Genomic DNA, 14868 nt, shown 5'->3' with positions numbered 1-14868 from the left:
AGGCTATCTGATTTTATGATATTAATATAAAACCTTAAATTAAAAGCATCACTTGATTTACACATTATTAGAGAAGCAAAGTCATTTCCTACTAATTCACATACAACACTGTGATGTTTGTAAAAATATAGTATAAGGTAGACCTACCATTCAAACAACCCTGCTCATATAAAATGAGCATCAAGGATCATTCTAAGGAGAATAATGAGAAAAAGTATTGAGAAAAATTTAGGTTAGGGCAACTCTAGAGTCCTTCCCTTGCTTTCTAATCCCAGTATCTTCACTTACAAGTTGTGCTCAATTTCCTCATCTCTTAATTGGGGGAAATAATAGTATCTACCTTTTAGGTTTATTGTGACGTTGAATGATCTAATACTTACTTAATGTAAGTATACAATAAATATTAGCTACTATTATCACCTTTACGGACCTGCTGAAAAACATCCTCTTTGGGGTCACGTTTGGTCCCTGAGCGAAGGGTATTCACATGGCCCCCCTCACTGTCACTGGTGACAGACGACCGGCACTCAGGGCCATGCAGTAGATCATCCCATAACATATCCTCAGTCTCTGAGTCATGGCGGGTGCTTTCTGAGTCTCTTCTTGCCATGTTGAGGTTTCGAGAGTCACCACTCATGCCTGATCTACAACCCTTTAAAAGAAAAAAAATATGTATTTTTTTCATTCATTTTTTAAGACAATTATATGTCTGAAATAAAATTAAAATGAGTTATCTATGGCAGTGGCTAGCAAGCTATCATAAGTCGACCCTCATGAATTCATTTGTTCACAAGGCTTCACATACCTATAATGCATTTTAAAATTTAAATGTTAAACTCCGATGACTCTCTAACAAGCAGTGCTTTAAAAGAACTCCCTCTAAGAAGTTATTGCCAACTCATAGGAATGTTCAGCTAAGTTGTCCTGGGATGGGAGGTGATTCCTGCAAGCACACCCAGGGAACCTATCCAAGTAGCCTGACCAAACCTATTAACATAGGTGTCCACCACTCTAAATATTACGAGCTTGACTGTAAACCTAGTCATGCTCAGGGATCCAGCTCCAGCATAGAAAAGGATAATCAGGAAGAGGAAAGAGATAAACAACACCGCTCTTCTGCAGTAGAAATGTAAACATGAAAGTTTTTACATGACCCCAACTGCCTTGTCAATCAAAACCAAACCAAAACTATACCACCACCATCTATTCTGCTCACTTAACTACAATATTCCAGATATTACAATATGCCCACTAGTTTCCATGACAACATTCACTGCTCCAATCTTTCAGTGGTCTTTTCTCAAAAATCTGTCCTCATCAGTGTCAATCTCACTTATATAGAAATTATGCTTAAGAATAAACTCCATATTCTGAATAAATATTAAGTAACCTTCTCCTTATTTAGGGACTGAATACTCTCTTTTTGAGGATCAACTATGATACATTTAGGATTAGAATAAAAGTGTAAACTTTAAAAGTCCATTCTTTTTCTGAGGGTGAGCAGAGATCTAAAAGCTGCTATGGACAGATTGGTTAGCTGGAGGCAGGGATGGGAGACAAGGAAACATAACCACTACTTTAGGGCAACAAATTAAAAAAAGAAAGAATAAAGTTATTACACTCAAGAATACTCCTTGAACACTGACCTCTCAAAAGGATACTTTACCTGGCTGAAGGCTGCTGATTCAAATTCTGATTCAGCCAGACTATCTGAATCCCGCATAGTATGACACCACTTTGGAGTGTTTTTCTTTACCTGCCAAAAATTAAGCCAACAAACCACAGGAAAACATGTTTAATCCCTTGCTACTATTCAATGAATTAGGAATAACTCCTATACTTTTATAAACTAAAATAAAAATTACCTGAGAGTTTGGGTGCCTTGAAAGTATTGATTTTCTATTCTTAACTTCACAACCATTGTCACTTGAGGCCCCTTCCACACTCCTACGTAATAATATCATCTGCGTCCGTGCTTCACCATCCTCCTCACTTGACAGATCATCTGAAATCCCATTACCCAAATGCCTAAAAGCCTCCTACAAAGAGAACAGCAATACCTTCACAAGGAACAGTACAAACTACTCTAGTGAGCTGCATATGTAAAAACGAAAAAGCATGTGAAAACTAAAAAGCAGTAAAAATAGACTAAACCCAAACCAAACAAAACTATATATTACTTGATCTCAAAAAAATAATAATAATAAAATAAATAAACAAAGAACTTGAAACTCAGTAGCCTAAATGATGAGGCAGTGTTATTTGATGGTTGGAAACACAGGTCAATGTAGTACTGTACAACACAAACAGTGAACCCTAATATAAACTATGGACTAGAGGTAATAGTACAATTTTAATAATATTCTTTTATCAACTGTAACAAAGGTACCACACTAATGCAAAGTGGTAATCATACAGGGGGTATATGGGAACTCTGAATTTTCAGCATGATTTCTCCATAAACAAACAATGTCTCTAACAAAAAAAATTTTTTTTAAATGGCTGAGTCAACTCTAAGTCTGAATCATGGTTCTTCTACTTACTAGCTGGGTAACTTACTAGCTACTAAACCTCTCTGGGGCTCAGATAATATTAATTTTAAAAGCACCCATTGCACAGAGCTGTTGGAAAAAAATGAAATGGGTTCATATGCATAAAGCACTTAGTTAGTGCCTGGTTGTAGTAATGATTCAATATTAGCTATTTTTATAATTATAAATATGTGACAGGTTAACAAATGGGAAAATATTTAGAGACTATAAAGAAAAAGTGTAGTAAGTTTTAGACATAGAACAGACCAAGTCTACCTGGAAACAGTTCCAAACCCTTACTCTATAATCACTGCCTTTCTGGAATGTGACATAGCAGACTCTACACAAATCTGTGTATTAAATCTATCAGCCTACTGCTAAGGCTATATCAGTGCAGACTGAATAACCAGTTCTAGAAATTATAAGCATAGGCTACAGTCTTCATATGATATTTTCCTTTTCATGTCTTGTGGCTCTTACTTTCACTTATTTGTTAAGAAAAATTATACAAATCTTTTAGATCTATTCATCTAAATCTTACCCTACGGCACTTTTCTCCATCTGAAAATTTTGCTTTCTCTCTTGTTTGCCACATTTTGATCTCTGGTCGACACTGTCTCTTCTTAATGATAGGATGCAGACAACTTGAGTCATTTTCAATTTCAGTCCCTTTGTCAGATATTACTTTTATTCTTTTAGTCCTATTTTTAAAAGGGAAAAAGATCACTAACTAGTTTTCTAAAAGTGGCATCTTTCAACTTTCTTCTCAGTACACCACATTATTCTGAAATCAAGAAAATTTAGAAAAGAATACTTTTCAGGCTTCTAGCTTGCTAATGGAGTAGACGGAACATACTGATCTCTATTCTCCAAAGACTCATATCAATTGAGAGGAAGCCCATACTTTTCACTATTGCAAGAAAGTAGGTTCACAGTCTTCTCTACTTTCCCTCTCAAACACCATGCCAGCACCTACCTTGTATTGGCTGTAATGTCTTCTCTCTCCTTTCCATCTATGTAAATACTACCCATCTTTGAAAACCCAGCAACTCTCAATTCCTTCATGACTCCTTTTGACTGCTTTACCCCAGAATAATCACATTTGCTGAACTAGTATATTATATATGTATTAGTATATGAACTAGTATAGTACATGAACTGTATCACTCCATTTGCTGAACATGGCCTTTTGTCAGCACGTAATCCATTATGACAGTTTTATATCACTGTGAGTGCATCATACTTGTTATCTTCCTAACTAGACAATAAAATCATTGAGAACAGGGATACACAGTACCCAGCACAATGCTCAGCATAAAAAAAATTCAAACACTTACACTGACTAAAGAGTGTAAACATATTTTTGGAAAGGTGTGTGACTATACTTCATCTTCAGAATGAAAGTAATAGTGGGAGGGACATCATGTCGAGTGAAATAAGCCAGACACAAAAGGACAAATGTCATATGATCTTACTGATAAGAAATACTTAGAATATGCAAATTCATAAAGTCAGAAACTAGAATACAGGTTACCAGGGGCCACAGTGAGGGTAGGGAATGGGGAGTTAATGCTTAATTGATATAGAATTTCTGTTTTGGGTGATAAGTTCTGGTAATGGACAGTGGTGATGGTAGGACAACATTGTTAAAGTAATGAATACCACTGAATTGTAGATTTGAAAGTGGCTAAAATGGGAAATTTTATGCTGTTACATGATACTAAAATAAAAATTTTTAAAAACCATAGAACTGTACAACACAAAGAGTGAATGGTTAATAGATTACGTATAATAACATTGTTTCATTAATTGTAACAAAGGTATGACACTAATGCAAACTGTTAATAATAGGGAAAACTGTGGGAGTGGGGAGTATATAGGAAATCTGTACCTTCTGCATGATTTTTCTCTAAACTTCCAACTTCTCTAATAAATAAAAAAGCAACTGTAAAAGACCTTTATTTTTAAGTCACAATAATTAATATATGACAAAATAAGTACTTCTTTGAATCCTACTAGTGATGCTGCAACTGGCAAAATCATGAACTAGGTAAAATTTGTCTTTGATCCATTTTTCTTTCTGTTCTATAGCCCGTCAACACTAAACTCCTGTCTTGCATCCCATTTCTAAAAAGGTATCAGTTTTCATATTGAAAAATATCTGATCTTTCTAAATCCTTCTTTCATGATGTTGGTTGATATGGCTTAAAATATTTCACTCTTTCAGAGTATTTATATATTTGTTACCTTGAAGTCTAAAAAGTCATTGATGATCAGACAGAATGAATCTTTCAGAGTAGAATACTGGAATTATAGGCAATATGACAAGTAATGGAGATGTCATTTTGAGTAAGCAAATCATTCTAGACTCTTAAAAATCACACCATAATGATAATATGCCTACACTACTTACTTATATGGCCTGATCATACCGTATACTATGTAAACACTAACATGAATACAAAATCATGTAAAAATTCCAATGTAAGACTTCCCACCTGTTGCCAAAGACAGTCCCTTTGTCAGGGATTGTGTAAGGGATGTAAACACTAACATGAATACAAAATCATGTAAAAATTCCAATGTAAGACTTCCCACCTGTTGCCAAAGACAGTCCCCCAAAAACCACCAATAAAGGGTGTGGATTCCAAAGTTTCTACTCCTCTAACTTTATCATAGGAGTTATTATTTCCATTTTCTCGGGTCCCATCACCATTTACAGTTTTTCGTAATTTTCTACAAAAAAAAAATTTCAACAACTTCAAATTTTTCAAGACCTTTTCTATTTCTGTACCAAACATCCCTTCAAAAATTTATACCAACAGATCACTACCTGAAAATCAAGTATAGTGAACTTCATATAATAAGGATAAATCATGCAAGAATATTTATTATTTAAGGGAAAAGACAGGTTATGTGGCAGAGAAAGCAACTGGCAGTATGTAAAATTAGTATGAATTAACAAAGGTGATCAATTCCAAACCAAAGTCCTATGCTATCATTTTGTTCAGTCATTAAAGAAATAGAACTGCCATTCAGAAACATTACTAGAGAGAAACTTTTTACTTGTGTAAACACAAGTCTTTTCAGGTACAGTCACCACCACTAGCAGAAGGAGCAATCTCTTTAAATGATGGACATTAGAAATCTACTTATTTGGCACATTTAATCACAGAACACAAAGCAGTAACAGATCATTTTTATTGATATAATATATACCTAAAAGACATATCCTATAAACATCAATGAGACACAGCACAGCACTTGACATTCTTAGAAAATAGTAAATCAATTTAACTGAATCTACAAAAAATCTTTTTTGGAGAAAACAAAATTTCAAAATAACATTCAAAAGTAAGAATAAATATGTTGAAGTTCATAACACCAAATGGAAAAAAAATTATACTTAATTGCTTAAATGAGCAAAAATCTACAGATACTCTAATGAAAAAAAAATTAACTTTTGGAAGATAACACACATCCCTAAGAAACCTTCCAGCATCTCCAAAACCCAGACATATCATATAATCAATAAAAGCATGACATAAATTCAATGTGTAAAAAAGTCAAATCAATCTTTATTGAAAGTTTAGGCCACTTTAAAAATCCATTCTTACTATATACTTTTGAAAAAAGGTAAAATTTTTGGTAGATCTAACCCAATGTACTAAGAGCCTTGTTTACAATGCATTTTCATCAAATTTTGATTGAACTTCCAAAAAGAATGGTTTTTCAGAACCATTATATAAAATTTTAGTAAAGAAGAATATACTATAGGAATTTTTCTTTCAAACAACTATACGGAATGACAAAATCCCACTTGGAAATATGTTAAAAGTTCATAAGAAGGTTTCTTAGCATCAGGGAGAAAAGCAAAAAGTAAAGCATTCATTTTACTTAAGCCAAAAACTAATTTAAAATATACACAAAAGAGGAAGATTTTTAAGCAATTTCATCAAAGATTTTGTAAATCTCTACAATATTTCTCCCAGAAAATACAAAACTACAAGTGTAATTTCCTCTCTCACCTTCTTCTCCGATTTCCATTGTTTCCTGATGGTTTTGTTATCTGAGTAGACACAATTTGACAGTGAACAGTTCCCATAAGTAGCATAAGGCACAAGGGTCCAAGCACTTCACTTATGTTTATAATAGGCATCATAAAGTATAACACGATTGCTACAACTGAAATGGAGAGGTTTGAAGATGTAAAACCATACAGCTCATCTTTAAAACAGATTTTAGTAACTACACAAACTACTTCTACAAAAATCTACCATTTAAAAAAGTACACAAGTAAAATTACATTAATTTTCTATGATACCATCCACTTATACATTAGCAGAGCAAAGATCTGAACCCTTGTATCACAAAGCAAGTAAAGAATGATTTGTTAAAAGGCTTTGCCTCTCTGACATTATGATAACCTAGATATTTCAAAAAGTCTCCCACCATAAAACAACTAAGTGCTACATAAAACATACTTTGAAGTGTTGTTCTGCTCAGAGAAAGAGTATTTTCCATGGTCCAAAGTTATACAGGCAAGAAGTGGCAAAGCTGGGATTTGAACCTAGGCAGTCAGGCTCCAGAGTCCTCATTCTTAACTACTACGCTATATTGCCTCTTTGTATATGTTATCAAATGGTTAAAGAAATAAATGATCAAAGAAATAAGGAAAAAACATCAAAAATTATCTTCAAAAATCTCCAGATACAATTTTATTGGTAATTTATTTCAGATTTTAATATAAAGGTAACTCTTGTGCTATATAAACTATCTTTTACTGAGAAAAAGATAGGAAGCTACCAAATTCATTTTATGTACTAACATAACCCTGTTGGCCAAACATAACTATAGCACCAAAACAATAAGCTACAGACCTTGCCTGCTTACAAATATGGATATAAATTTACCACAAAAAAAGTAAGTGCCGTGAAGGCAGAGAATTTTTTCTGTTTTGTTCACTGTCATATACAGATCAGTATCTGGCATAGAGTAGGCACTCAGTATTTTTTGAATGAATTATTGAAGTACTACCAAATTTAATGTGACAATACAGCAAAAGAGCAATCAGTAGGGTTTGTGCTGGAAATACAAGGATAGTTTAAGTGTAAGAAATCTATCTCAGAGCCTAGAAAAGTACTTGGCACAGACTACTCAAAGGAGAGAGGGTGTGACTATCCTAACATCAAACAAAATGGACTTAAGTTAAAAACTGCTAAAGGGGACAAAAAGGGGCAATATATACTGATAAAAGGGTCAATTCATCAAGAAGATAAAATGATTATAAATGTAAATGTACCTAACAATAGAGCCCCAAAAGATACTAACCAAACATCGACAGATTTGGAGGAAGAAAAAGACAGTTCTAATTCAATAGTAGGATACTTCGATACACCATTTTCAACAATGGAATGACATCTAGCCATAAGATCAGTAAGGAAATAGAGAACTTGAACACAATACTATAAAACAACTAGACCTAGTAGTTATATATAGAATGCTTCATCCATCTACAGTAACATACACATTCTTCTCAAGTGCACATGGATCATTCTCTAGAATAGAACATACGTTAGATCACAAACAAGACTCAATAAATTTTAAAAGATTGAAATCATACACTGTATCTTCTCCAACCACAGCAGAATGAAGCTAGAAATTGGTGACAGAGGTAGAACTGGGAAATTTACAAATATGTGGCAATTAAATAATACACTCTTTATAAGTCAAAGAAGAAATCACACGGGGAATTAGGAAATACCTTGAGGTAAGTAACAACAAGAAAACAACATGCCAAAACTTACGGGCTACATCAAAGAAAAGTGCTCAGAGGGAAATGTATAACTATAAATGCTAATATTGAAAAAGAAAGATCTCAAATAAATTATCCTTACACCTGGAAGAACTAGAAAAAGAAACCAAACTAAACCCAAAGAAGGAAGGAAACAATATAAAATTAGACTAGAGAAAAATGAAATTTAGAAAATTAATGAAATTTGGTTGTTGGAAAAGATCAAAAAAATGACAAACCTTTAGCTAGACCGACAAAGAAAAAAAGAGGACACGAATAACAAAAGTAGAAATGAATGGGGTGACATTACTACCAATCTTACAAAATAAAAAAGTTTTATAAGAAGATATCATGAAAAACTGTACTCCAACAAATTAGACAGCATAGATAAAATGGACAAATTCCTAGAAAGTTACAAACTACCTACCACTGACTCAAGAAGAAACAGAAGATCTCAACAGACCAAATACAAGTAAAGAGACTGAATCAGTAATCAAAAGCCTCCTAAAAAAGAAAAGTCCAGAACTAGATGGCATCACTGGTGAATTTTACCAAACACTCAAAGAAGAACTAATGCCAAATCTTCACAAACTCTTCCAAAAAAAGGAACTAGAGGGAAAACTTCCTAATTCAATGAAGCCACCATCACCCTAATAACAAAATCTAGTCACAAGAAAAGAAAATTACTGACCATTAACCCTTATGAATATAAATGCAAAAATCCTCAACAAAATACCAGCAACCGAATCCAATGGAACTTCAAAAGGATTAAACACAATGATCAAGTGGAATTCATGCCAAGAATGCAAGGGTGGTTCAACATCACTCTGCTGCCCAGATCTGTGCAGAGACAGCCACCAGGCACTCCCTTCCCAGGGTGAGAAGGGACTGGCAGAGCAAGCAAGGGATGAGTCTGTACAGGGAAACAGGGTGGCCAATCAAGAGTGTCTTAGGCCACATTCCAGAAGTCACAGTGGAAAGTAAAAAGAAAACCTAGAGAAAAACAGAAAATAGTTTCAAACTATATTTTGAGTAAGGGTTTACTATCCAGAAAATATAAAGAACTTTACACTGCAACAACAAAAAGACAAAAAAAAAAATTTTTTTTTAAATGGGGGGAGGATCCAAGACAGCAGATTAGGAGAGACAGAGCAAAATTCTTCTCTGTGAAAAACACTTAATAAAAGATAGAAAGTGCTCTGGAATAGCAGTTCCAGGGTTCCACCAGCTGGGCAGGGACTTCTACACCCATAGTGAGTTGAACTTGGAGAAAGAGAGAGGCTGCATTTAAGATGGGTGTGTTCGGCCACAATGGTGCAGGGGAATGAGCAGCTGGAGCTGGCTGATGGCACAGAAAGGAGTAGCCTTTCATGCCTTAGGCACCCTCCTCAGTACCTGGTATGGGTGATAACCCTTCATAGACCCAAGGACAAGAGCCCCAGTGCCAGGGATTGGCCACTGGAGAAGGCAGATGATTGCAGTAGGGGGTAGCTTTCCATGCCCTGTGCATTGCAGATGGCTGGGAAACAACCCTTCAGAGCCCTGGAGCCAAGAGCTTCCTGAGGGAATTAGGAATCCGGCAGACTTGTGATGGCATTCACTCTTCCTCCACTGAAGTCCGCGGAGTGCAAAGTCTAGAGGTCGGGGTGCTGAAAGGAAGTGCCAGGAGCCTTCTGCTAATTCTAGAGACTCGTGGGCAGATGGCAGAGAGGGACTGTGGGACATGTGAGCTGGAAGGTAAGAAGTGCAGCTCTGCAGCACCAGAGTCCTCCACCCACAGCCCCAGGAATGGCTGGGACCACCGTGTCCTGCAGTGGACTCCATGCCAAAGTGCCCCAGGGCTGGCAGTCCCCAGGTACATGGAAAATTGGTGCATTGATTGGACCTCCACATGGTTTGGACCCCCACTCAGTGCATAGATGAAGTTGAGGAGAAATGGCTTGAGGGTAAGAGGTGGTTCAGGAATGCCATCTGCTGGTAGGTCAGGAAAAGCACACTCCACAAGCTGTAGCTCTGTCACATTATAGATAAATGTTCAAATAGTCCTGCATATTCTAAAAGAACCCTATCAAGATAAGCAAATGCCAAGAGACCACACACACACACACACACACAAAAAAAAACAGATAAAGAAGACATGGATTAACCAAAGTGTTAAAGTTAAAAAGCCAGAGGAGACAGAACTTGGAGCAATTAATCAAAGAAGTACACAACACCATCAGTATCATGGTTCAGGATATAAAGCACATGAAGAAGACACAGAAGAGCATAAAGAAGAATTTACCAGAGTAAATAAAAAAATAGATCTTATGTAAATAAAAGATACTGTTGATCAATTAAAAAGATTCTTAGACACATAACACCAGATTTGAAGAGGCAGAGGTATGAATTGGCAAATTCGAGGATAGAGAGATGGAACGTGAAAGCACAAAAGAATGAATGCTGTAAAAAAAATTTGAAATGAATTTCAGGGAAATGATGGATAACATGAAACGAAGATGATACAGGAGAATTTACAAGAGTAAATTTTAAAAATAGCAGATTTATGGAAATAAGAGACATTGTTAATCAAATTAAAAAGACTCCTGAGACACATAACATGAGATCTGAAGAGGTAGAGGAACGAATTAGTGAACCTGAAGATAATATGACGAAAAGTGAAAGCACAAAAGAACAAATGGTGAAAAAAATCAAAAAATTTGAAATGGATCTCAAAGAAATGATGGATAACATGAAGTGCAAAAATATAAGAATCACTGGTGTTCCAGAAGGGGAAGAGAAGAGTAAAGGGCTAGGAAGCGTATTCGAAGACATTGTTGGGGAAGACTTCCCAACCCTTCTAAATGACATAAATATGCAAATCAAAGATGCCCAAAGAACTCCAAATAGAATAAATCCAAATAAACCCACTCCGAGACATATTCTGATCAGACTATCAAATGCTGAAGAGGAGAAACTTCTGAAAGCAGCAAAGAGAGAAGCAATTCACAACATACAAGAGAAACAACATAAGAGTAAGTACTCTATATTCAGGGGGAACATGGAGGCAAGAAGGCAATGGTATGACTCACTAAAAATTCCAAAAGAGAAAAATTGCCAGCCAAGAATTCTTTATCCAGCAAAGCTCTCCTTCAAAACTGAGGGAGTGCTTAAAATTTTCACAGACAAACAAATGCTGAGAGAATTGATAACAAAGAGATCTGCCCTTCAAGAAATACTAAAGAGAGCTCTACCTGCTGAGAGAAAAAGAAAGAAGAAAGCGGTCTGGAGAAGAGCACAGAACTGAAGAGTTTTAGTAAGGGTATCATAAAGGAAATAACCAGAGAGAGGGGGAAAAGAACACATCTCACGAAGGATAAAACGGCTGTTCTAGTTTGCTAATGCTGCCGGAATGCAAAACACCACAGATGGATTGGCTCTTACAAAAGGGGTTTATTTGGTTACACAGCTACAGTCTTAAGGCCATAAAGTGCCCAAGGTAAACACATCAGCAATTGGGTACCTTCACTGCAGGATGGCCAATGGTGTCCGGAAAACCTCTGTTAACTGGGAAGGCACATGGCTGGCGTCTGCTCCAAAGTTCTGGTTTTGAAACAGCTTTTTCCCAGGACATTCCTTTCTTGGCTGCAGTTCCTCAAAAATGTCATTCTTAGTTGCTCTTGGGGTGTTTGTCCTCTCTTAACTTCTCTGGAACAAGAGTCTGCTTTCAACAGCTGTCTTCAAACTGTCTCTCATCTGCAGCTATTCTCTCAGCTTCTGTGCATTCTTCAAAGTGTCCCTCTTGGCTGCAGCTCCTCTTCAAAATATCACTCTCAGCTGCACTGAGTTCCTTCTCTTTGTCAGCTCATTTATATGGCTCCAGTGATTTAATTTAGACCCACCCTGAATGGGTGGGGTAATACCTCCATGGAAATTATCCAATCAGAGTCATCACCTACAGTTGGGTGGGGCACATCTCCATGGAAATACTCAAAGAATTACAATCTAATCAACACTGATACATCTACCCACAAAAGATTACATCAAAGATAATGGCATTTTCGGGGACATAATACATTCAAACCAGCACAACGGCTAATTCAAGAACTGCCTTCACAGTAATAACATTGAATGTGAATGGATTAAACTACCCAGTTGAAAGATACAGATTGGCAGAATAGATTAAAAAATACAAACCATCAATATGTTGTTTACAAGAGACTCATCTTAGACCCAGAGACACAAAGAGATAGAAAGTAAAAGGATGGAAAAAATATTTCACACAAGCTACAGCCAAAAGAAAGCAGGGTTAGCAATACTAATTTCAGATATAATAGACTTTAAATGCAAGGATGTCATAAGAGACAAAGAAAGACACTATATACTAACAAAAGGGACAATTCACTCAGAAAAAATAACAATAATAAATGTTTTTGCACCCAATCAAGGTACTCCAAAGTACATGAGACAAACACTGGCAAAACTGAAGGAAGCAATAGATGTTTCCACAATAACTGTAGGAGACTTAAATACATCACTCTCTCCTGTAAGACAGATAAATCAGAAAGAAGACCAATAAGGAAACTAAGAACTTAAACAATGTGAAAAACAAATCAGACTTAACAGACATATAAAGAGCAATACATCCCAAATAACCAGGATACACAATCTTCTCTAGTGCTCATGGAACTTTCTCCAAGACAGATCATATGCTGGGGCATAAAACAAACCTCAATAAATTTAAAAATACTGAAATTATTCAAAGCACATTCTCTGACCACAGTGGAGTGCAACTAGAAGTCAATAACTATCAAAGACCTAGAATATTCACAAATATCTGGAGGTTAAACAACACACTCCTAAACAATCAGTGGGTCAAAGAAGAAATTGCTAAATATCTATAGACGAATGAAAATGAGAACACAACTTATCAAAACTTATGGGATACAGCAATGGTAGTATGGAGGGGGAAATTTATTGCTCTAAATACATACATTAAAAAGGAAGAAAGAGCTAAAATCAAAGAACTAATGGAACAACAGAAGAAGCTAGAGAATGATCAGCAAACTAATCCCACAGCAAGTAGAAGAAAAGAATAAGGATTAAAGCATAAATAAATGATATGGAGAAAAAAAAATAGAAGAAATAAAACCAAAAGTTTGTTCTTTGAGAAGCTCAACAAGATTGACAAACCCTTAGCTAGACTAACAAAGTCAGAAAGAGAGAAGACCCAAATAAACAAAATAATAAATGAGAGAGGCAACATTACTGTGGACCCTGAATAAATTTCAAAAATAGTAAGAGGGGCAGACGGAAGAAGATGGTGGCATAGAGAGAACAGGAAGTTAGTTAGCCCTCCTGGAGCAACTAATAAACAATCAGGAACAACTAGTAAATGATCTAGAATAACTGTTGGGGGTTAACTGTGACTGTCCACACATCATGCACCAATCTGCACTGGGAGGACTGCCTGAGATCACAGCATGGAATCTGTGAATAGAAACTGTGGACCTGAGCTGGGCGCCCCCAACCCCCATCGCAGCCCAAACTACAAAGCCTGGCTGTGATAGAGAGCATCACTCTCTGAACAAGTGAATATACCTCAGTCCAGCTTCAACGGGGTTTTAATTAACAAATGTGGACTGCCCAATACAAGCTACAAATCCCCAACAAGCAGACAGAGGTTTTTAGAGATGACTGACCTTAAAGAGACAGAAGAGTTTTCTGTCCTGGGAGGGGGAGCCCAGAGGACCAAGTGCTATCTCTGGCTAACAAGTGAAACTGGGTGGGACATGGGCTGGCCCTGAAATGGGGCTTTCTGTCCCTTTCTCTCTCTCTCAACCTGAGCAGCTCAGTGGAGAAAACCTCAGCCATTTTCAATTCACAGCGCTCTGACCCAGACAAGGGTGGAGATAACAGAGCCAGAGAGACAATTCAAATGCAGATAAAAACTCCCTAAGGGGTGTATCATTCCTAAGAGGAAGGAGGTGGGGCCCAGCTCTACTACTGGCTTTCCATTCAGAACCAGACCCCAGAGCCTGGGGGAAAACAGCCAAAACATAAACTAAGCAGGCCACACCTCCTTATACCAGTCAGAAGAGACAGGCTGACAAGTACCACCAGCTGAGCAGGTAAGGAAAAGCACAGCAGCTTGAGGCCTCACAGTGTGTATCAATCTTCTAAGACACACCCTCAGGAAAACCTGCTACTGAACATTGCTCCCTTCTGGGACCTGAGCCTGTTCCACTCTGGGAAAACCTGACTGGGGTAACCAAGGAAACCAGATGCCTGGACAATAGAAAACTACAACCTACACTAAGAAAAACAAAGTTATGGCCCAGTCAAAGGAACAAACTTACACTTAACTGAGATACAGGAATTGAAACAACTAATGCTAAATCAATTCAGAAGGTTTAGGAAAGATATGGCAAAGAGATGAAACTTATAATGAAAACACTGGGCATACATAAGGTAGAAATCGAAAGTTCGAAAAAACAACTGGCAGAATCTATGGAAATGAAAGGCACAACATAAGAGATGAAAGACACAATGGAGACATACAAC

At 36.5% G+C, this 14868-nt stretch overlaps 1 protein-coding gene across 7 annotated transcripts in view; it reads right to left on the bottom strand.

Annotated features, from left to right (window-relative positions):
* PHTF1 (putative homeodomain transcription factor 1) overlaps positions 1–14868 on the bottom strand; it is a 142141-nt gene that overhangs the window by 62263 nt on the left and 65010 nt on the right. For 6 of the 7 annotated variants that reach the window (XR_005215269.1, XM_037826336.1, XM_037826338.1 and 3 more), the window contains 6 exons: positions 6560–6716; positions 5130–5267; positions 3073–3232; positions 1866–2039; positions 1667–1756; positions 431–652 (listed from right to left, as the gene is read on the bottom strand). Coding sequence is in view for 6 of the 7 variants with exons in the window: in XM_037826336.1 (XP_037682264.1) it covers positions 431–652; positions 1667–1756; positions 1866–2039; positions 3073–3232; positions 5130–5267; positions 6560–6716 (941 nt within the window). In the remaining variant the exon portion in view is untranslated. The remainder of the gene's footprint in view (positions 1–430; positions 653–1666; positions 1757–1865; positions 2040–3072; positions 3233–5129; positions 5268–6559; positions 6717–14868) is intronic. The other variant, XM_037826341.1, reaches the window with a different exon arrangement.

Source organism: Choloepus didactylus, chromosome 2 (assembly GCF_015220235.1).
Source record: "Choloepus didactylus isolate mChoDid1 chromosome 2, mChoDid1.pri, whole genome shotgun sequence".
NCBI classification, from domain to species: Eukaryota; Metazoa; Chordata; class Mammalia; order Pilosa; family Megalonychidae; genus Choloepus; species Choloepus didactylus.
The sequence above is the reverse complement of the archived record's forward strand: the minus strand, read 5'-3'. Positions and strand labels throughout refer to the sequence as shown.